Source organism: Salvia splendens, chromosome 17, assembly GCF_004379255.2.
Source record: "Salvia splendens isolate huo1 chromosome 17, SspV2, whole genome shotgun sequence".
NCBI lineage: Eukaryota > Viridiplantae > Streptophyta > Magnoliopsida > Lamiales > Lamiaceae > Salvia > Salvia splendens.
In genome coordinates, this window is record NC_056048.1 from 5,329,066 (window position 1) to 5,350,420 (window position 21,355).

At 37.6% G+C, this 21,355-nt stretch overlaps 2 protein-coding genes across 4 annotated transcripts; one reads left to right on the top strand and one right to left on the bottom strand.

Annotated features, from left to right (window-relative positions):
* The first annotated feature begins 262 nt into the window (after nt 1-262).
* On the top strand, nt 263-16,228 carry LOC121774689 (protein FORGETTER 1-like). Of its 3 annotated transcripts, XM_042171552.1 has the most exons (32): nt 285-1,084; nt 4,383-4,448; nt 4,541-4,714; nt 4,792-4,922; nt 5,095-5,171; nt 5,653-5,831; nt 5,937-6,014; nt 6,848-6,980; nt 7,520-7,580; nt 7,649-7,730; nt 8,201-8,329; nt 8,446-8,589; nt 8,814-8,913; nt 8,998-9,126; nt 9,579-9,646; nt 9,754-9,926; nt 10,018-10,111; nt 10,190-10,287; nt 10,366-10,501; nt 10,621-10,727; nt 11,686-11,781; nt 11,869-11,956; nt 12,056-12,176; nt 12,371-12,482; nt 12,557-12,680; nt 12,747-12,824; nt 12,909-13,027; nt 14,355-14,408; nt 14,494-14,596; nt 15,289-15,417; nt 15,669-15,780; nt 15,865-16,228. In XM_042171552.1, the coding sequence occupies exons 1-32, from the start codon at nt 611-613 to the stop codon at nt 15,906-15,908; spliced, it is 3,813 nt and encodes a 1,270-aa protein (XP_042027486.1). In that variant the 5' UTR covers nt 285-610; the 3' UTR covers nt 15,909-16,228. The 3 variants fall into 3 exon arrangements, 2 of the variants coding, with proteins under 2 accessions (XP_042027486.1, XP_042027487.1); XR_006044983.1 differs by lacking the exons at nt 15,669-15,780; nt 15,865-16,228 and having other exon boundaries at nt 263-1,084; nt 14,290-14,408; nt 15,289-15,334; XM_042171553.1 differs by lacking the exons at nt 285-1,084; nt 4,383-4,448; nt 4,541-4,714 and having other exon boundaries at nt 4,901-5,030.
* A 100-nt stretch (nt 16,229-16,328) lies between these two features.
* On the bottom strand, nt 16,329-17,853 carry LOC121774690 (metacaspase-4-like). Its single transcript, XM_042171554.1, has 2 exons — nt 17,481-17,853; nt 16,329-17,194 (listed from the first exon to the last, which is right to left on the bottom strand). The coding sequence occupies exons 1-2, from the start codon at nt 17,824-17,826 to the stop codon at nt 16,347-16,349; spliced, it is 1,194 nt and encodes a 397-aa protein (XP_042027488.1). The 5' UTR covers nt 17,827-17,853; the 3' UTR covers nt 16,329-16,346.
* Nucleotides 17,854-21,355: the final 3,502 nt, after the last annotated feature.

A 21,355-nucleotide genomic window follows, 5' to 3' on the forward strand; every position in this document is an offset into this window, starting at 1 on the left:
ACTAAATAGATCCATACTTTGAATATAAAATTATTAAAGTATAGAAAGAAAAATTATCGAACATCGAAATATAAAAATATATGAAATTAATGATATTTTTAGCTTTTAAATAAATAAAAAAAGTAAACCTTGGAAATCATTCGTTTTGATTCGATTCAAAAAGAAAATAAAATTTTCTTCTTCTATATTTCGAGAAGTGCGTTTGTCTACTGTGCTAACGGCTCGCCAGGAACCACCCGCCCCAGCTGGCCACTTCAGCAGTATGGTGAGCCACCGCGGTCCTTTGCATTCCAATTGCTCACGCTCGTGCCGAGCACGTCACATGGGTGGAGGCGTGAGTGACTTGCATCATCTTAACCAACCAAGTAGCGCCTTGAACGTGGATCTTCACGAACTCAATCCTCACCAATACAGCGCCAAATCCCCCTCTACTTTTTTATTCCATTTTGCCGCTCCCTCTCTCCCCCAAATTCACCTCACCTCAACCAAACCCTCATTCACATTCACGCACTTTCAATCTTTTCAAAATTGAATCCAATTTCCTCCTAATTCTCACCACTCCACTCATCACTCAATCCCCTCCCATCGCCACCAATCCCCAATTTCCCCCATGGGGCAGCCCTCGTTGCCGCCTCCGCCAATCGTCCCTCCCCCTCCACCGCCGCTCCCGCCGCCGGCTCAGCTCGGCTCCGTTCCCGCCGCTGGGTGCCAGGTGCGGTGCGCCGGCTGCAAGATGGTCCTCACCGTGATGCCCGGCCTGACCGAGTTCGTCTGCCCTACGTGCCAGCTGCCGCAGATGCTGCCGCCCGAGCTGATGCGGCCCAACCAGGCCCAGGCCCAGCAGCATCGGACTGCCCCGGCCCACGGCATTGATCCGACTAAGATCCAGCTTCCATGCGCCAACTGCAAGGCGATACTCAATGTGCCGCATGGCTTGTCGCGCTTCAATTGCCCTCAGTGCCAAATTAGTCTCGCTGTCGATCTCTCGAAGATTTCGCAGGCGTTTGCTCCTCCGGTCCGCCAGCATAGGTCTCTCAGTCTGCTGCCACCGCTGCCGCTGCCGCTGCCAGAGGAAGTCAATGAGGTTTTCCTTTTTCTCATTTCAATTTGGCTACTGGGATGATCACAATCTGAGTTGTTGTAGGCTGACAAGTGTAATGCTGGTAGTTTGGTGTCAATTTGAGTTAAGATACTGCAAGGCTAATTACGGTTGCAATTCATCCCTTTAAATGACATGCATAGACGCTTGGGATTTGTTTTTGGGTCCTACTGAATGTAGCAGTGGTGGATAAGCTGTTTAAAGGCAAAGACATGAAAAAATAGTAACTTTCATATCGTGCTTCACTATCTAACCAAGGATATTAATGCCATGTTTTAAGCTGTTCAATCTTTTTTTTTGCATGGAGGGACATAATTCAGTATAGTCTGAGTTGATTCTGAATAATTTTCTGTCAATAAGTGACATTATCCTATCCTAGCAATGGAGGACTTTGTTATTAGCTTCAGATAAATGTTCTCACAGTATGAGTATCCACATTATACTCGACAATCAATATCAGCATTTTTTTATTTTATTTTTGTGGTTTTTTCCCCCTCGTTTTCTAAGTTTCACTTGTGAATACATGATCTAATATTTGATCTTTATAAAATTGGGAATACTATTATTGAGAAAATGGGAGCTTTTCAGTGTGACTACTTTTTAGTTTGAAGTATGGACTTATTCTTTGTTCCCGGTATCAAGTATCAACTGGTATATACAGTTATCAGCTTACCATCTAATTTTGCCTTCAGATAGACTATGATGAAACTATGTTACTTTTCAGTGGTGAATTGTCCCTTTGCAGTATCTTCCTCCATTCATTTAAATTGTATGAACACACCTCATCCATTTTCTTCAAACATGCAACTTAACAAATAACAAACATTTCTTAATAAAAAATCAATTCTTGAAGAATTATTTTCTTCAATATCTTCCAAGAAATGGCTCAAAGGTCCACAAAAGTTGGTAGTTTGTAATTAATGAGCATGCACATGTGTGGGCATTATTTTACTTATAGTATGTTGATAGACAGATTTCCTTTCAAAAATTGTATTTCTGGAAACTCTTAAAAAATGAGAGACCGTAGCTGTTGTCATCTTGAGGTTCTATTGACAGCTCTATATTTGTACTGTTATCTATAATGATTCTAAATTGAACGGGTATCTAGATTATGTTATTTCAATGTTTGCCACTAAAGTTTGTGGAACTAATATTTTCTCATTTTCAGTCAGCCTGTTCTCGCACATTCTAGATCTGCACATTATTTTCTTCTCACGTATACTCAAAGAACACATTAAGTAGATACATTATATTAGACTAATAGTATTAGCTTTCTTGTTTTTGTGTCTTAGACTGTACCCATTGGCGGTGGCAAATGTTGCGTTTATGGTAGAGTTTTTGATCTGATAGTTAGATTACAATGTTTCGTAGAAACTCTAATATGTTCTCACATTTTCTTGTCAGAGTGTATATTTTTATGCTATTAATGCAAAAGGTCTAAAATGCCCCGCATTGCACAGCAAAACCTGGATATTTAATGTTCAGGCTCACTGTCTCAATGTCAGATATGGATACTTTGTCATAGTATCTCATTTTCCCGCATGGACCCTACTTTTTGAATGCACATTAGCGCTTCTGACTGCCAGTACTGAAGCATAGAGCCAATAATATAAATTAGAGAATGTTAATTTGGATCAGGTAGAAGAAAAAAAATATTTAATCCACCTTGTGGAAGACAGTACGTAAAATTTACCATCTTGCAGTAAATTCATGTAACATGGATGTTCAAATTATTTCAAGTTATACACAAAAAGATATCTTTATCAGAATTAAAAGCAAGGTGCTGGCTGCCTCATCTTAATTGGAGACATGTCTAGCTTCTTGATATATCAGTTGAAACAATGGAGAAATACTGTGAAGATTAGAATAAGTGCTATACCCTGGCATTAATCCTTGCAAAAAAACTAAATAAGTAACAAGATCAGTGGTTGAGTATGAAGGGAACTGCTATTTGTTGAATTAGGTGAAGGTAGGTGGCTTTGGATAGAAGTGGCGATCTGGACCTATATATGCTTAAAATTTTAAAATTACAGTTGTTCTAGATCATAGACAAGCAATAAGACAAGAGTAAAAGTATTGTTAAAGGGTTATCGATCAGTATATATTTCTTGGTTAATTTTCCTGTGAATACACAAACTGTACTAAAATTTTTGTTTTTAACCAACTCTATTATTTTGGAATTTGGCATGAGTCGAAATTTTGTTGGTCAATAACTCGGTTCGCATTTCGCAAAGCCCAATGTGACATCCGAAGGTACCGTTGAAAAGTTCATTATGGTTTTTTTTGCCTGATTTGGATTCATATACCACATCCCAGTAGAAAGATATCATTGAAAGCTTTTCAGTGGTATATTCAGATTTCACATTGGACACTAGAGAACTGAGTAATAGGCAAACGAAATTTGAACTCATACCAAATTCTATTTTTTTTAAATTCATGTGTTTTTTGACAAAATAGTAGAGTTGCTAAAACCAAAACTTGTGTACAGTTTGTGTATTTGCAGTTATGAAACCATATTTCTTATCTGCCACAATTGTTTAACTTATCCAGGTAATATTATTGGCCTATATTTCTAGACTGGGTTATCCAAGGGGTGGGTTTTTGATTGTTCTTCTACAGTCAAGTTTAGCAAACCATGTCTGACACCACTATATAGTAAGTTCAAAAAAACCAATTGCTTGACTAAGTTTAGTATTTGTCTATCAAGCAATCCAAATGTGTCCCCAGGTTTACTCTGTATCTGTTTCGGATATGTAATGCACCTGTTGCCCATTTTGCAAGAGGATTGCTTATTACTGAGTGGAATCTATGGTTTTTAAGTAAGAATATATTATAAAAATTCGCCAATGTAGCAAGAGGAAAATACTCCCTCCGTCACATTAAATATGCAACATTTGGGAATCGGCACAAGTTTTTATGTAGTGTTGTTTTGTGAGTTAATGAAGAGAGAGTAAAGTAGGAGAGAAGAAAAAGTAGAGATAGAGATGTTTCCATTTGAGGAAACGTTTCATTTTTAATGGGACAACCCAAAAAGGAAAATGTTTCATTTTTAATGGCACAGAGGGAGTATGAAATATTGCTTTTGCTATAAATGAGTTGGTTAATGCATATGCTGATGTATTGAGTTGTTACATTAAACTGCTTATATTGAGTTTACTGCTTTGGGTGCATGAATACATTTTGTTCATCATGAAATTTTGTCTTCTTTCCCATCCTTATAACATATACTCTCATTGTTTGGAACCTTGTTAATTATTAATGCTTTTTTCCTCACTCATGCCAGGTGGCCATCGAAGTGGAAAGGGAAGAAGATGAAGGTGGATTGGCTGGAGAAACATTTACGGATTATGTATTCCATCCCACTGTTCTCTGTCTATGTGATTTTCAGGCTTCCGAAAGATATGGACCAATTCTAATGAAACTTTACCCTGTTTTGTTCAGCGACCACCTAAACTATCTATTGGTCCTCCTCATCCAGATCCTGTCGTGGAGACATCATCTTTATCTGCTGTACAACCTCCTGAACCCACTTATGATCTCAGGATTAAGGATGAGCTTGAAAGTTCAAAAGCATTGTCATGCTTACAGATCGAAACACTGGTCTATGCTTGTCAGGTTACTTTAACAAACTTACGTGAAACATCTTCTGTGCATCGCCAACATAACTTACCGTAAAACCTTCCGTGTGGCAGAGACATCTCCAGCACCTTCCAGATGGTGAAAGAGCTGGTTTTTTTCTTGGTGATGGTGCTGGTGTGGGTAAAGGAAGGACAATTGCTGGATTAATATGGGAGAACTGGCACCATGGGAGAAGAAAAGCTTTGTAAGTATTCAGCAAGAACCAATGTTCCGGTATTGTGCATTAAAATTGGCTAGAGATCTCTTGTGTTTACTAGCCACAGTGATTTATCAGTTATGAGACATTAATGAGGTGATTGGCTGATTGCTGAGTTCTAAGGATTTTTTGGATTATATTTTACTAATGACCCATGCAGGTGGATATCTGTAGGTTCGGACTTGAAATTTGATGCTAGAAGAGACTTGGACGATGTTGGTGCGACATGTATAGAAGGTTGGTCTGGACTATATCATAAGTTTATCCATATTCTGATGGGAAGTAAATTTTCTTAGTAATTTTTGTTTTGTGATTTTTACTAGTTTTATGTTGAAGTAAATAAGAGAACATTAAGACATTGCCTTGCTCATTGATTTTATTACCTTTTGGTACCTTTTGTGATATATTAACATGTTAGAATTAATTCTGCTGCATCGACAAGAACCATAATGTTTAGATTAGACCTTTCATTGTGATGCTAGTTAACATTTGGGGGTGGCATACAGTGTGCACATGTCAGCAAGTTAAATGGGGAAAAGACACTCTTCATTCTATTTATTGTTCTGTCTTTGTTTTTTATCTTATTGGCTTGTGCTATGCTGTTCCATACTTTGTTTGGCTAGCAATCAATACACAGTCATATATTTTTTTATTTCATTGATATTTGATATACTTTTCTAACATTTCATATTTCTTTTGTCATAATTTTCCTTTGTAGTTCATGCTCTGAACAAGCTTCCGTACTCTAAGCTCGATTCCAAGGCTGTTGGCATTAAGGAGGGAGTTGTTTTCTTGACCTATAGCAGCCTCATTGCATCCTCTGAGAGAGGGCGCTCGCGCTTGCATCAGCTTGTGCAATGGTTTGGTGACATGGATGGACTCATTGTATTTGATGAGGTAGGCTGTTTTAAAAGGCATCTTATGACTCTATTGAGTATTGACTAGTTAATATAACCGATGATGTGATGAACTTTTCTGTTACTTGTAAATGCATTCTTGTAGTGTCATAAAGCTAAAAATCTGGTTCCTGAAGCTGGGGGGCAGCCAACAAAGACGGGCGAAGCCGTGCTTGATATCCAGGTGGAACTCCTCAAATTTTGTTCTATATTGTTACTCCCTCCGTCCCACTCTAAGTGGATCATTTCTATTTCGGCACGAGATTATATGTAGTGCTGTTTTGTGAGTTAAGTGGAGAGAACAAAGTAAGTGAGGCGGAAAAAGTAGAGAGAGTGATGTTTCTATTTTTAGAAATGTGTCATTTAGAGTGGGACATCCCAAAAAGGAAAATGGTTCACTTAGAGTGGGACGGAGGGAGTATTAATGTTATTCCTAAGCTATTCCTGTGACTTGACATTTTTTTGTTTTGTTTTGTTTCGTAAAGTTGAGCACTTGGTAATATCGTTTTCCATCTGTATTTTCTTCCTTTGCTTCCACTGATTCATGTACTAAGGGTTAGAAGACGTATATAGATTAATTAACCCATGACAAGATTTCAGTTTTAGCATTTAGCACATTTTTGGATATTTAGGATCAAATGTATCCACTAACATAATACATCACGGCCTGAAGAAAGCAACCAGATAATGTGCTAACAAGGAAGTCATCAAAGCATTTATGCACTTAATGGGCACCGAGATGCTTATGCTGGAATATCTGTCCCATACAGCATCCTGAATTTTATTTATATCTCTTGTCCTCTAAATTATTATTTTGACCTTTTATGGTTCTCCTAATGCTGGTTGTTTGCCAGCATGTGTGCAGTGTGCTGCTGCAGTCTTTACTGCTATGTGAACCTGTGTGCTTCAAGACCCTCATTTTCTGCACTTACTTTCCATCTCAACATATGCACTTTATATATGCATCGCATAATTTTAAGGATAATTTCTCTTTGCTTATGAATTTCTCTTATGCAGGCCAAACTTCCTGAAGCTCGTGTCATCTATTGCTCAGCAACTGGTGCTTCTGAACCACGCAATTTAGGCTATATGGTCCGCCTCGGTCTTTGGGGATCTGGAACATCATTTCTCAACTTTCGTGAATTTTTAGGTGCAATGTTCATTCAACATGTGCTTACCTGCTTAATATGCTCTCAATACCGGGCGGAATTTAATTCACACTCTGAGAACATATTCATGTAGTTTGAACTCTGGAATTGCTTGTGTAGCAATTTACTCTAGGATCTATCTTTTTATGTTGTCATTGCCCCAATATTTTACAAACTCTTTTTCCCAATCCAAGGGCAAAATCTGGTTCTAGATATTCCACTTTCTATCTTTGAGGTTTTGTTCATATTTGTAACATGCTCTGTTCATCCAGAATGTTCTTGATGGATTTTGAATTTTGGTATATCGTTCCATTTGAGCTCTACTTGTGCTACTTTTCTTTCTCCACTTGCATACATGTTGGCCCCACAAAATAAGATGTGGCATAGTATGGGTGGTTAGAAATGTTTCAAGCGTGCACATACTTTTGAGATTAATGAATATTTTCTCAAGCGTATTTTTTTTTAATTTTCTGTCATCCACTTCTCTTCATATGAAGTAATTCTTTAAATGAGCATTAACAATATATGTTAATTGTTTCAGGTGCAATGGATAAAGGGGGTGTTGGAGCTCTGGAACTTGTTGCCATGGATATGAAAGCAAGGTTAGAACAATTTTTTTGGAATATCTTGTAAACTCCTAGATTTTAAATTGAAACTGGCTTCGATTTAGGGGGATGTATGTTTGTCGCACGCTGAGCTACAAAGGTGCGGAATTTGAAGTGGTTGAAGTTCCATTGGAGGCCAAAATGACGGTATGTTCAATATCACTTTGTTTTGCAGACATGAAATGAGGGTCTTATTACTTACTAGTAAATAATCTTCAATGCTTTATGATTACCTTTTGTAAGATCTATATTGTTTCCTATTCAATATTGGCATTTTTGATATACTCATATTTATGTATCCATGGGCCTAGATTGGTCTTATTTATGATATAGGGTATTGTCTCACCCTAATGCAACCCTATATATATTGAGAGTGATTCAAATTGGTTCAGGTATGATACATACATGCATTTTTTCTCCTGTCTGTTGTTATATCTGTACAAGTTCACTGAGGAAACCTATCCATCAACCAAGTAACATTACTTGTATTTTATTAGTTTCTTGTTCTAATTTAATGAATTCGTTAGTAGTTTACTTCCATTTCATTCCTTTTGTAGTTTGATAAGTATTTCTTATGTGGCTATCTTGTGCTTACTAGTTTTTTTTGCTGGTTTCAGGAAATGTATGAAAAAGCGGCAGAGTTCTGGGCTCGTTTGAGAATGGAGTTGCTAGCAGCCAGCACCTTTCTCACCAACGAGAAGCCTAATTCGAGTCAAGTGTGGAGATTGTACTGGGCAAGTCATCAGGTACTGTAGTAAATCTTTTTAGCTTCGTAGATCTGACCCTTTTCCCATAGGTCACTTCTCATTATGATAATGCATGTGTGTGTTTTTTTTGTTGTTTTGTTCTTTTTGGTATACAGCGGTTCTTTAGGCATGTTTGTATGTCAGCTAAAGTGCCTGCAGTGGTTAGACTTTCTCAACAAGCATTGCTGGAAAATAAGTGCGTGATTATAGGCCTACAGAGTACTGGGGAAGCAAGGACTGAGGAAGTCATTACTAAATATGTAAGATTGTTCTCCACTGTATGTTTTTGTGCAATTCAAAGTATAGCTTAAACTTCCATATGTCCTTGTGGCATGGTTCTGTATGAAGAGCAAAAGAAAATTTCATGTTTAGTACTATGTGATTACAGAGTTAATTTTCATCTTTATCAGTGATATTTCTGATGGATTTTATTGAGATAACTTTCTCTAATTAACTTCTTGAAACTTTTCATTGTATTTGATAGGGTTTGGAGCTTGATGATTTTATATCTGGGCCTCGTGAGTTATTATTGAAATTTGTTGAGGAAAATTATCCCCTCCCAGATAAGCCTGAACCACTTGCTGGTATCTGTTTGTTATATGTTTTTTTAATAACTTCTCCTTATTTGGCATGTAGTAGTTAGTGACTTCATTTTGCGATTTGTGCAGAGGAAAGTGTAAAAGAGCTTCAAAGAAAGAGGCATTCAGCTACACCTGGTGTGTCATTTGCAGGGAGGGTAAGGAAAGTTGCCAAACGGGAAGTTGAAAGCGAAGAAGAAAGCGAGTGGCAGTCTGAAAGTAATTACAGTATCTTATGTGAAAATTTATTTCTGAAAAATCAACAATCAATTATGACACCCTGAACCCAGCTTTATATGATTTTTGACATGTTGTAATTGCTCTAGAAATCTTATTGAGAGTCTGAGACTGTAAGTCCTTGTGCTTAAATAGTCTTCAGTTTCATCATTTATTTCATGCGTTGATGCTAAAATATGAGTTTTTAATACGAGTAGAAGAAAAAAAAGAGCTGTTTTGCTTTTGGTTAGGTTGTCCCATAAATCCCTGCCCTGTATCTGAGATATGAAGCTTGGACGTATGAGACATTGAGACCTCTACTTATTACAAAAGCTGATATTTTAATTACAATTAGTAGAGCTGTAAATATGAACCATATAATCTTTATTTTGCTACTTGCTTTTGAATTATTATGATTTTCTTTAATTACATAATGGTCTTTGTATAAAATGCAGGCGACACTGACCCAGAAGCTGAATCTGATGATGAGTTCGAGATCTGCAACATTTGCAGTTTGGAAGGGGTATATATCATGTCCTTTGTCCCTTTTCTAATATGACAAGGATGATTTGGATAGCTGTTTCATCATTATTTTTTCGTCCCTCATTGTCTACTTATTCATGAGTATAGGAAAGGAAGAAATTGCTTCAATGTTCATGTTGCAGCCAGCTTGTTCACCCTGCTTGTCTGGTTCCACCTGTTGTTGAAGTAATATCTGAGGATTGGTCTTGTTATTCATGCAAGGAGAAAACAGAGGAGTTTCTCCGAGCTAGACAAGTCTACTATGAAGAACTGCTGAAAAGGTACCAACCCTTATTGAAATCAGTTTATGCTTCTCTTAAAAGTATTTCGAATCTCTTATTTTTCTCTATGCATTTTTTTTCACCAAATTAGATATGAAGGAGCCCTTGAACGCAAATTGAAATTTCTAGAAATAATACGATCGTTGGATCTCCCTAACAATCCGTTAGATGATATTGTTGATCAGGTAATTTCAGTTTTCATAAAGTACAAACATAATTTCTTATCCATACACCTTATTTTATTGGCTGTGATACTGGAGCAGCTTGGAGGCCCTGATAAAGTAGCAGAAATCACAGGGCGACGAGGCATGCTAGTCAGGGCTTCTGACGGAAAAGGTGTTACTTATCAGGCACGGAACACGTGAGTTGTGACATGCCCCTATATCACCACTTTGAGTTGTGTTTGTAGTTGCTAAAACTCATACGCTGTGTGCTTTAGGAAAGATGTGACCATGGAAATGGTCAACATGCACGAAAAACAGCTCTTCATGAGTGGTAAAAAACTAGTAGCTATTATATCTGAGGCTGGATCTGCTGGTGTTTCTTTGCAAGCAGATAGAAGAGCAGTCAATCAGGTATCGTGATTGGAATGTTTTTTCTAGTGGTTTTTGTGGTTCTGCCTTAGGATCATGCTTTATTGCTTTAATGTCATTTTCTTGTTCATTCATGTTGAATAATTTTGTTCTTGGAACAGAGAAGAAGAGTTCATCTAACTCTTGAACTACCTTGGAGTGCTGATAGAGCCATTCAACAATTTGGAAGAACTCACAGATCAAATCAAGCTTCTGCACCGGAATATAGGTGGTTATGAATTCTGATTTAATAAAAGACCTTATGACAGTTGTTGCATCAATATGTGCAAACTGAGTTTCACATTGGCATAAAAAGTGGCAATAATGAATTCTACCCACTCGAAAGTGTGAAAAGAATTCTACTTGTTTGAAAATATATAAAATCTACCCACTTTATTGGTGAAGGGTGAATATCCGAATATTCTACAAAAATGTAAAATTATAAATACATATTACTGATATGTGCAAATCTAATTTCTTCACCCTCTTCAAAACATCATTCTGTTGTAAGATTTTTTCTAACTTTATTTCATGCAAAATTCTGAACTATGTAACAAAGTAATGTTAATATTTTTTATTGCTTGTAACAAAGTAATGTTATTTCAACCTCTTTATGTTTTCCATGTGAGTTTTATAAATATTTTTCATATATTATTCTTGAAACTTTAAAGCAAATTTAGGACTCTGTTTTTTTTTGCTTGTTTCATGTTTGCACATCCCAATTTGAATTGCCGGCACAGAGCCATTTCATTGTGCAGTAGAGGACTTTTCTCTACTGCACGATGTCCTCTTAATTTCTTTTGCAAAAAGAAAAATTTCATGTACTATTACTACACATGCAGTGATGACTGAAGGTTGAATTAATAAATTTGGGTAGATTTTATATATTTTCGAGCAAGTGGTTGTCTTTTTCTTCAATAAACTGAATGTGGGTATTTCCAAAAAGTTCCTAACCTAATATGAAACCTATGATTCTAGAATCAAAAGTGTACATCACTCATGTCACATATGAGCTTGAAGGTATGCATGGGGCATTGATAATATTATTATGAGTCTGGAGGTAAGCCTGGTGTATTGATAAAATTATTTGGCATACTATAAATTCACAGTTAACAAATTTTTAAAGGGACATTAATCTGAATAAGTGAATATGAAGATGTAAGTATATTAATTTTCTATTCTTATAGGCTGCTTTTCACAAATCTTGGTGGTGAACGACGTTTTGCTTCAATTGTTGCAAAGAGACTTGAATCTCTTGGAGCACTGACACAGGGAGACCGAAGGTAATACCATTGTTGTAGCCGATAAGGTACATTTCAGTTTCTTGTTACCTACCCGCACTCGTTGGCTTACATCATCTTATATTGCAGAGCTGGACCATCTCTCAGTGCTTACAATTATGATAGTGCATTTGGAAAGAAGGCCTTAATCAATTTGTATAAGGGACTCATGGATCTGGTACTAATCTGGGTGATTTTTTTATATTGCAACAAAACTGCCAAAATGGATTTTACTTTTGTGTGGAGTTCTTATTGTTATATTGTTTTGAATCATTAGGAACCTTTGGCCATTGTTCCACCAGGATGTTCATCTGAAAAACCTGAAACAATAGAAGAATTCATGACAGAGGGAAGAGCTGCTCTTCATTCTGTTGGAATAATTAGAGATCCAGCTACCGGTAATACTAAGCATCTCAATATATGTATTAGCCTTCTCTTGACTATTGTTTCACTTTCCATTTTGTCCCTCTGTGTTTTCATATATGTCGGCTTCTAGAAGGTAGTTTCATAGATTCTAGCTCTCATCTACTAAGATTCACCTACATCCTGTGTTTTCATAGCCCAAATTAAAATTATTCACTAATGCTTGTAGGTAATGGGAAGGATGCTGGAAAGCTTTCTGGCCGTATAGTTGATTCAGACATGAATGATGTTGGGCGTTTCCTGAACCGAATTTTAGGACTTTCTCCGGGGATTCAAAATAGGTTTTGTAGTTTGTTTGACCAGTACTATTCTGTGTTTGATGGTCATCATAATAGTCGCACTGATGGTATTGCAGGCTGTTCGAATTATTTGTTGGAATCTTTGATATTCTTATTCGGAAAGCACGTATTGAAGGGCATCTGGATTCTGGTATTGTTGATGTGAAGGCTAACACAATCGAGTTGCAGGGAGCACCAAAGGTTACAATACTCAGTGAATTTGTGGGTTTAACATTATAACCAGTTCTTAATGTACTCATTTTTCAGACTGTGCATATTGACAATATGTCCGGAGCATCCACTGTGTTGTTTACTTTCACCTTGGACCGAGGAATGACATGGGAGGTATTTAATTTATTTTAAAAAATCCTAACAAATAAATTTTATTGGTTTCTAGAAGGTCAGGGATGTTTACTTTTCTTTGTGCAGGCTGCTTCCTCATTGCTTGAGGAAAAGCAAAAGGGTGATACTGGATCAAGTAACACTGGATTCTACGAATCAAGGAGAGAATGGATGGGAAAACGACATTACGTGTTAGCAGTTGAAGAGTATGTTTCATTCTTGAGTTACATTTACATTACCATTATGGTTATGTAGTACACGGCTAAAGAATTTATGTGTCTAAATGTGCTTGGTTAGAGTGAGGCATAGCCCCCCCATATTTAATGCCTTAAACCTGTCGCCAATGCTTAGTGGTTAATACTGGTCTTCGGCATATGTTCAGGTTGTCTATTCAAGCAAGTAAACTGGAGATTTGCATTGGTCACTGGGATCAGTTTTTAAACCCCAGTTAATGCAGATAATTGTGAATTTAATTACTATTTTAAACTTTAAAATATTTAATGAAACAAATTCAAACTTTCTACAATTCTAAGAGTTTATTAACTATTGATTTAAACTAATGTTCTATTTGTCAAAACGTGTTCTATGACACCCTACTTTCTTTGTGATACCCTGTTTACCAACGCGAAAGTACTTTTCCTCTCTAGTTTTCTGTCTTCATCTCTCTATACTGCCTGTCTCCTCGTTTCCGGCAGGTTATCTCTTTTTCTTAGGGAGGCTCCTAGGCTTTTGACTTTTGAGTGATTCATGGCGGGTCTCTTGCAACCCATTTTGAAAGGGTATTGGTAATTGGACCAGCCTTGCTCCCAGGCCTAATTGAAACAGTCTGAAGTTCTAAACAGCGCATATTAGTAGTGTATTGTCACTGAACTATAGTGGCATGTTAATCATGGTTACTAAGCTAGATTGCGGAACCATGATTAGCTTTTTCAAAATTGTTTGAGTCTTTGAGATATCAGATTATTTGTTATTAAGATTAGACGCATCTTCGTAAAGTATAGGATTGTGATAAAAATATAACTAATTTCTGATGCAGAACTGCAGAAGTGTCATTATTAGATAACACTAAGTTCATTTTAGAAAATCCAGATTTTAAAAATATGGAGGTCATTTTTAGATTGTTTTAGGTCATCCTTTCTAAAATGAACTAAACACTGACTAATAATGACCTCCGAAACGATCTAAAAATGAACTCCGTGTTGTCTAAAAATGACAGTTCTGCATTAGGAATTAGTTGTTCATATATCACAACCCTCTTAAGTATATGCATAACTTGGAGAAAGAATGTGCAAGTAGCAGAAATGTGCTTTATAGAGTATAAAGATGACATTATATTTTGTATTCTTACATTTTTCAGTCCTTGAACTTTGGTCTCATTTTTTGTTTGCCATGCTGATTGCTTTAATTTGCTCTGGTATCGTTTTGCTAATATCTGGAGTAAACATACAAGTATTTACAGATTTACCAGTTTGCAGATGCGGGATCAGATCCTGCTAATGCTTATGTGTCTAAATCTTGTTATCCTCATTTCAGCTCTGATTGTGGAGAGTACAAAATTTTCCGACCAAACCTTGGGGAGTCTATCAGGTGCATAGACATTCCAACCCCGAATTTCACATGATTTCCTTATCAGTATCTCTGCTAGGCTTCTGAGATCATTTCCAATATCCAGGGAGATGACACTAACAGAACTAAAAGAAAAATATAGAAAACTTTCAGCTCTTGAGAAAGCGCGTACTGGCTGGGAAGGTGAATATGAAGTTTCTTCCAAGCAGGTAACTATCCCATTAACTTTGACTTGAACTTAATCAATTTGAAAAGCTTTGATATACTATTTTCTTTTATGGTTGAGGCATGACGACATGGTTATATATAAATATAAAATGGAAGTTTTCATTTATAAACATGTGTGCATATACTTACTAGAATGAAACTACATTTGATGCGACGTGAATGGGATCAATTGCTGGGATAAAGTAAGAGTAGCTGAGATAATAGGAACTTCCAGGGGCACCAAACTGCTGTAATCTTGTGTTAATAATTTGTATATATACCGCACGTGAATGTCAGGGCACTCAAAACTATCTAAATCCTTTGTGATTCTCACCTATGGAAACTGTTTTACTTGGCTTTTCACAGTGCCACTCTGAAATTAAAGTAACATAATGCAAACTAGAAGATATGGAGGCATTGAGTCAAAAGAGTTGTGTAGCAAAGAATGAGGGTTTATTATGGAGGATGTTCTGGCCTAGGCCCTAGTTATAACATGGATGATTGCTACTGTAACTTGTTGTAGTAAGTTTATCGTTGCTGCTAAACCACTCCACATCTCATAGTAGTATTGTACAAAACTGTTTAAAACAGAAAAAGGCTTCTGTTGTAAAATTACTTATGACACTATGGTAGATGTTATGCCATTGTATTTTGACAATAGAGTTGCAACAGCTTATTGAGTTTTCACATGCAGTGCATGCACGGTCCCAACTGTAAATTGGGCAGCTTCTGCACTACAGGCAGAAGGCTACAGGAAGTGAACGTTTTGGGTGGTCTCATTCTTCCTGTTTGGGGCACTGTTGAGAAGGCACTCTCCAAGCAGGTTACTCCATTGTTTTTTTGCTTTATATAATGCATGATTTCATGGTATACTATACATGCTTAGGTCAATATTGTAATCCAGCATATGAAATGATTGAAATAATTGTAAGGACATGTTTCCTCGTGGCGATCCTAATTTACATAGGTCCTCTACATCTGTGATGCCTAACAGTCTCATCCATCCCCTGCTGCTTTGGAAATCTTGGTTAAATTAGCTATTTATTTAATTGACTTAGTAATTCCTTTTGACAGGCTCGTCAAAGCCATAAAAGAATCCGGGTTGTGCGTATAGAGACCACTTCTGACAATCAACGAATTGTTGGGTTGCTCATCCCAAATGCAGCTGTTCCAACAGTTCTGCAAGGTCTCTCTCTCTCTCTCTGGTTGTGGCCGTCTAGATTTTATCCGTGTCTTGAACTGTTGAGTCATTTAGATTTTATTTTGGTAGATCTGGCTTGGGTTCATGACATTGACGACGACGACGAGGAGTGAGGATTGGGAGGGCTCAGACTTGTTATGCCACTTTTTTGGAGGGGCGTTTGCTGCCAAGATCAAGGATTATGACTTCTAACGTGCTTTGGCGAAGCCATCAGCCATATGGGATTGGCAGTGAAGGCTACGCCCACATTTTTGAGCTTTTTGGTGCAATCAACAATCCTCACATTGTTAATATCCCATTTTTAGGCCCCATTGGATATCTGTTTTTTGTATATTATTATCGATAGCATTCATGTAATATAGGTAAACACAAGAAGATTGTAACTCTCAGAAACACATCTCAAATACAAATTCATTTTGCTCCATTTATTAAATTATTGACTACTTATTGAAAAAATCACAATAATGGATTCTTATTCTTGAAACCAGCCACCACCAATGCAATTGCAATTGGGGTAACAGAAACCTAACAACGATGCTATGAACAAGCCATCAGCAAACAAAAGGAGCATCGACATGGTGATCGCTGCAGTATAATCCGGGACGTTGAGTGTAGCCCTGTTTCTGCAAAAGATCCCTTGCCTTCGTGACCAACTCCTGGTTACTCACCGTACCATTCGATTCAGCAAGAATTGTCTGAATTGCGTTACTGAGAGCGCCAAAAGATTTAGTGGCGTCACCGGAAGGAGTGGCGTCGGCCGATGTCTGATGAGTCTGGCAGCCGCTGATGAGAATGCTGGTATCGGCCAGTCCTTTCTTGCTTGCTCCGGCATACGCTTCCTGCTTGCTCCCAACAGGGGTCGCCAGCGCAGGTTGCGCGTAGCTCTCGTCGTTCTCAAGCTTCTGCTGCAGAAACTGCTGAGCTAGCCCACCTACCATTCCAAAAAACCCTCCACCTTCACCTTCACCTCCTTCACCATTGCCACCTTTGATTTTGCCAAATATGAAATTCATGAACTTCTTCACCTTGGGGCTTGCATCTTCCCCGAACACATCGAACAGCGTCGGCCGCAGCTTCCCCACGTCGATATCTTCCTTGCCGGTTTTCTGCTTCAGCAACTCGATCAGCGTTGGGAGCGGCAGAGATTTGTTCTTCACACCTTCAACTTCTTCCTCTTCCTCGTCATCTTTGCTTTGGCCAAATCCAACTTTCCTGCGCAGGAAGTTTCTGAAACCTCCAGATTCTTTCTCATCTTCACCATCATCCTCACTCTTTCTATGGCTCTCTCCGATCTGCTCCTTCGATTCATCGATCAGCCCTCCGCTGTGGCACGAATCAGACACGATCGTGATCTGGCAGCCGCTCGGCACTTTGTCAACCAAATCTCTGAAATCATCATCTGATTATCACGTATCGCATCAGATCTCAGAATCAAATCCAACATTTACACCGACACGTCAGATTCATACGCAGCGACAGCCAAAAAACGTTGAAATAAATCGCGGAATTTGCAGAAAATCAACAGCAATCATGTATCGCATCAGATCACAAAATCAAATCCAAAATCTACACCAACACATCAGATTCATATGGAGCGACAACCAAAAATTGAAATCAATCGCGGAATCCACAGAAAATCAAATGGAGAGGGAGAGGGAGAGGGAGAGAGAGAGAAGTGACCTAACCGGTAATGAGGTTCATGTCGGTGGGGACAATGCACTCATCGTAGCCGGTGTCGTCCTGCTCGCCGGTCTCGGCGGGGAGGCGGGTGCCGTGGCCGCTGTAGTGGACGAAGAGGAAGTCGCCGGGGCGCGCGGAGCCGACGAGATCGGAGAGGGCGGCGCGGATGTTGTGGCCGGTTGGCTGCTTGGTGGAATCGTCGGTGTCGATGAGGACGGTGATGTCATCGTCGGAGAAGCCGTAACGGTTGATGAGGCAAGTGTGCATCCGCCGCACATCGTTGATGCATCCTTTCAGCTCCGCCTTGGTCCCGGGATAGTTGCACCCGATCAAAACAGCCTTCTTCGCCATGGTTATTAGATCAAATGAAATGAGATTGGATGAAGATCATCAATTTGCAGCCTATTTCAAAACATTTCGTCACTCACATATCTAATTTTTATACATGTACGTTAATAAATTCAGAAACGTATATGCAAATAATAAAATGAGAAGAATAATTTTTAATGAAAATTTAATTCAAAGTTCCACCACACTTATTTTGGACGTAGCATCAAAACGGTTAAGAATTCATGATTTCTTTTTTCAATCTCTTTTTATAATCTTTCCAAGTGTTTATTTGCAGTACTTAAACGATGGTATGCCGATAACATTATAGGAGTAGTATAAATATAATAGACACTGAATAAAATTAAAGACTCAAATTTCCCATCTTTCTTCTCTCTCCCATCCCCAGCCCTAATTCAACATAGCCTCTTTGCATGCAGGACACAACTATTCCTATATCCGCCACTGATTAAAATACTTTGTTTTAGCAATATATATAAACGATTGAATGGTGTCCAGTTGAAGCCCGATGAGGTAACATCAATCATGAACGAATTCGATAATCCCGGCTCGTTGGCTGCTACGGAATTGCACATCGGGGAATCTAAATACGTAGTGATTGGCGGCGAACCTGGTGCCGTCATTCGAGCCAAGACTGTGTGTATTAACCTTTTGTTTTGCTGGTATTCTCAAGTTGTGGGTTGCTGGTATTTTCAAGTGTCAAAAGCTTACTTCAGGTGAGGGATCGGTCAATGTATGCTTGGAGCTAGAAGAGCTTCGCCGCGTCTCCACCATGGCTTCTGATCTAACAATTGAACGAATACAAACCTTAAAAATCAAGAATTTCAATAGAGAATTTAAAGAAAATCCTCCCTCTACATAGACAAAAAATACTACTACTAGTATATTATGTGCAAGCTAGAGAGAGAAATAAGAAATATATTATGTGCAAGCTAGAGAGAGAAATAGGAAAGAAATGAGAGAGTGAGATGAAATGAAAAATTGAATATAATTAATGATTGAAGGAATGGATTATATATTTATAGGCAATCTCCTTTTGCAAGTTATGACTAAAAGATCAAGAAATTATTTATTTTTAGTGTGACAGGAAGAGCAAGAAATCTCCTTAACAAATATATGTGTGCTAAGTGTAGAAATGATGCATGCAGTTGTAAGTGTTAGGTGATGAAGTAAAAAATTAAGTGTGGAGCACATAATCGTGCAAGTTAAATGCGATGATAGTGCTAATGTAGGAGAGCAAGCCCTCTCTTGTACCAGGTACTATAATTTTTTCTCAATTAAAAAAAATAAAGATGAGAAATATATATTTCACAGTACATGTGCCTAGTTGGTGAGTTGCGGCTGCATGACTTTTTCTTCACTGTAAAAGTATCATTAGGCTTGAATCTCGAGAGTAATTGGATTAATTAATAAATTGATTCTGTGTATTTTCTAGGTACGGCACTGGTTGACAGTGAATGCTCAAACCGCTGATCGAGATCATCTATCATTTTCTTTGTTTCTTAGGTTTTTACTGTTGAAGACAAGGATGAACTGGAAAAATTTGTCACATCCCCCAAACCCCAAAGTAAATGTGTATTACTATTATAGTTGGGAGGATGGCTTGCCTTTGCCTCACATTATTTGCATTATAAAACTTGAGGAGATAAAGAATCAGGTGTTGCAAGGTCACAATTTAATTTGTAAATACTTATTCCATAAAGACTACTTATTAAACTTATATTATTTGTCATAACAGAGTACTCTCATGAGCACCAAAAAGCAGCTTCAGAAGCTGCATATGGGGAGCATATGGTTATATATTAATCACTACTAGTACCTAATATATATGAAGTTATGTTATAGGTCCTGAACACGCAAGTCGCACGAACGTGTTTAAGTATGTTTTTCCCACTTTGTGGGCTGATCTTGACTATCGCATTACACGTTTTCTTCGTAGGTTCAGAATTTTTTACATGAAACATTAACTAAGGCACTTTCTAATTTTTTGGTGCCAGACTCCTTATAGTCATCATGATTACTTTATCTTGTGTAAGTTTTTACTGTAAATGTTCAGAGACATCGACCTAGGCACTTGCTAAATGCAACTTTGATATTTGTAATACATTTGGTTTCTTTGAGTTAATACTTTTGGGGAGTCTTTAATTGGGTTTATAATCCTATCTTAACTAATTGTATTTAGTAATGCTTTCAAGACTTTTATATATATATATATATATATTAGCATCAGTGCGATGTGCGTGCCACGTGTAATTAATTGTTTATAACTTTAAACTTATTTCAATTATCGTGTAATTAATTGTTTATAACTTTAAAATTATTTCAATTTTCTTTTTCGAGTTAATGTTCGATTAAGTAACAAATTATGTAAAATATTCGACAACATATGCTTATTATTAAATGAGCATTTGACTTCGAAAACACGTCCTATCAAGGCTCACATCTTTTAATCCCCTCTTCAAGGTTCAGTGAAATAGGATTGCCTTTGTGACGGTAAAATGTGTTTGGTATGTTTGTTGATAGGAAGATCGTGTAGGATAAGGTGGAGCTTGAAATGATAAGACACCATTCAGTTCAGTGTAGAAGAAAAGCCAAGGCTCCTTCTCCTTCTTCTTCCAAGTGAAGAATGGACTTGGAAATCCACACCCTCATCTTCCAGCAATGGATCTAGAGGTTTGTCTCAAAAATCGAAGCATATCAGTTTTCTGATGTTACCAGTGGAGGAACGAGAGGCCTTCATTCAACATAATTAGCTTCACATATCCCAGTATTTAATACATTTGGTTTCTAATTCTTTTGAGTTAATGCTTTTGTTGGGGATTCTTAATTTAGGATAATGCTATCTAAACTAACTCTCTATGCTAACGCTTCCAATATTGCTACATTATTATATAAATGTACACGTGTAGCGTTCGTGCAACGTGCGTGGCCGGACCAAACATTAACTTTGGGGCTGCACGCCGCAGGCAGCGGTTTGATCGTTCACTTTCGAGCTCCTCTATCGCGTTAAATGATAGCGAGACCACCAAGAATGTCCTAATTGCTTCGTCGTACATACATTCAAGTGTCGGAAGCTTACTTCAGGTGAGAGATTAGTCAGTGTGTGCTTGGAGCCAGAATAGCTTCGCCGCGTCTCCACCATGGCTTCTGATCTAACCATTCAACGAATACAAACCTTAAAAATCAAGAATTTCAATCGAGAATTTAAAGAAAATTCTCCTTCCATCAAGACAAAAATACTACTACTAGTATATTATGTGCAAGCTAGAGAGAGAAATAGGAAAGAAATGAGATAGTGATACGAGATGAAAAAGTGAATGATTGCGGAAATGGATTATATATTTATAAGCAGTCTCCTTTTGCAAATTATGACTGAAAGAGCGAGAATTCGATTATTTTTAGTACTCCCCCATTCTACGGTAGTTGAGTCATTTCATTTTCTGCACTCGTTTTATAAAATGATAATAAATAGTTAAAATGTAGAGAGAGTAAAATAAATGAAAGAATAAGGTAGATAAGAGTCTTATTTACA

Coding starts and splice junctions, on each gene's coding strand:
- LOC121774689 (XM_042171552.1), top strand. CDS start 611: ATGGGGCAGCCCTCGTTGCCGCCTCCGCCAATCGTCCCTCCCCCTCCA. Junction 6,981..7,519: donor CAACTTTCGTGAATTTTTAG/GTGCAATGTTCA, acceptor TAATTGTTTCAG/GTGCAATGGATAAAGGGGGT. Junction 12,483..12,556: donor TCTCCGGGGATTCAAAATAG/GTTTTGTAGTTT, acceptor ATGGTATTGCAG/GCTGTTCGAATTATTTGTTG.
- LOC121774690 (XM_042171554.1), bottom strand. CDS start 17,826: ATGGCGAAGAAGGCTGTTTTGATCGGGTGCAACTATCCCGGGACCAAG. Junction 17,195..17,480: donor CGACATGAACCTCATTACCG/GTTAGGTCACTT, acceptor CGTGATAATCAG/ATGATGATTTCAGAGATTTG.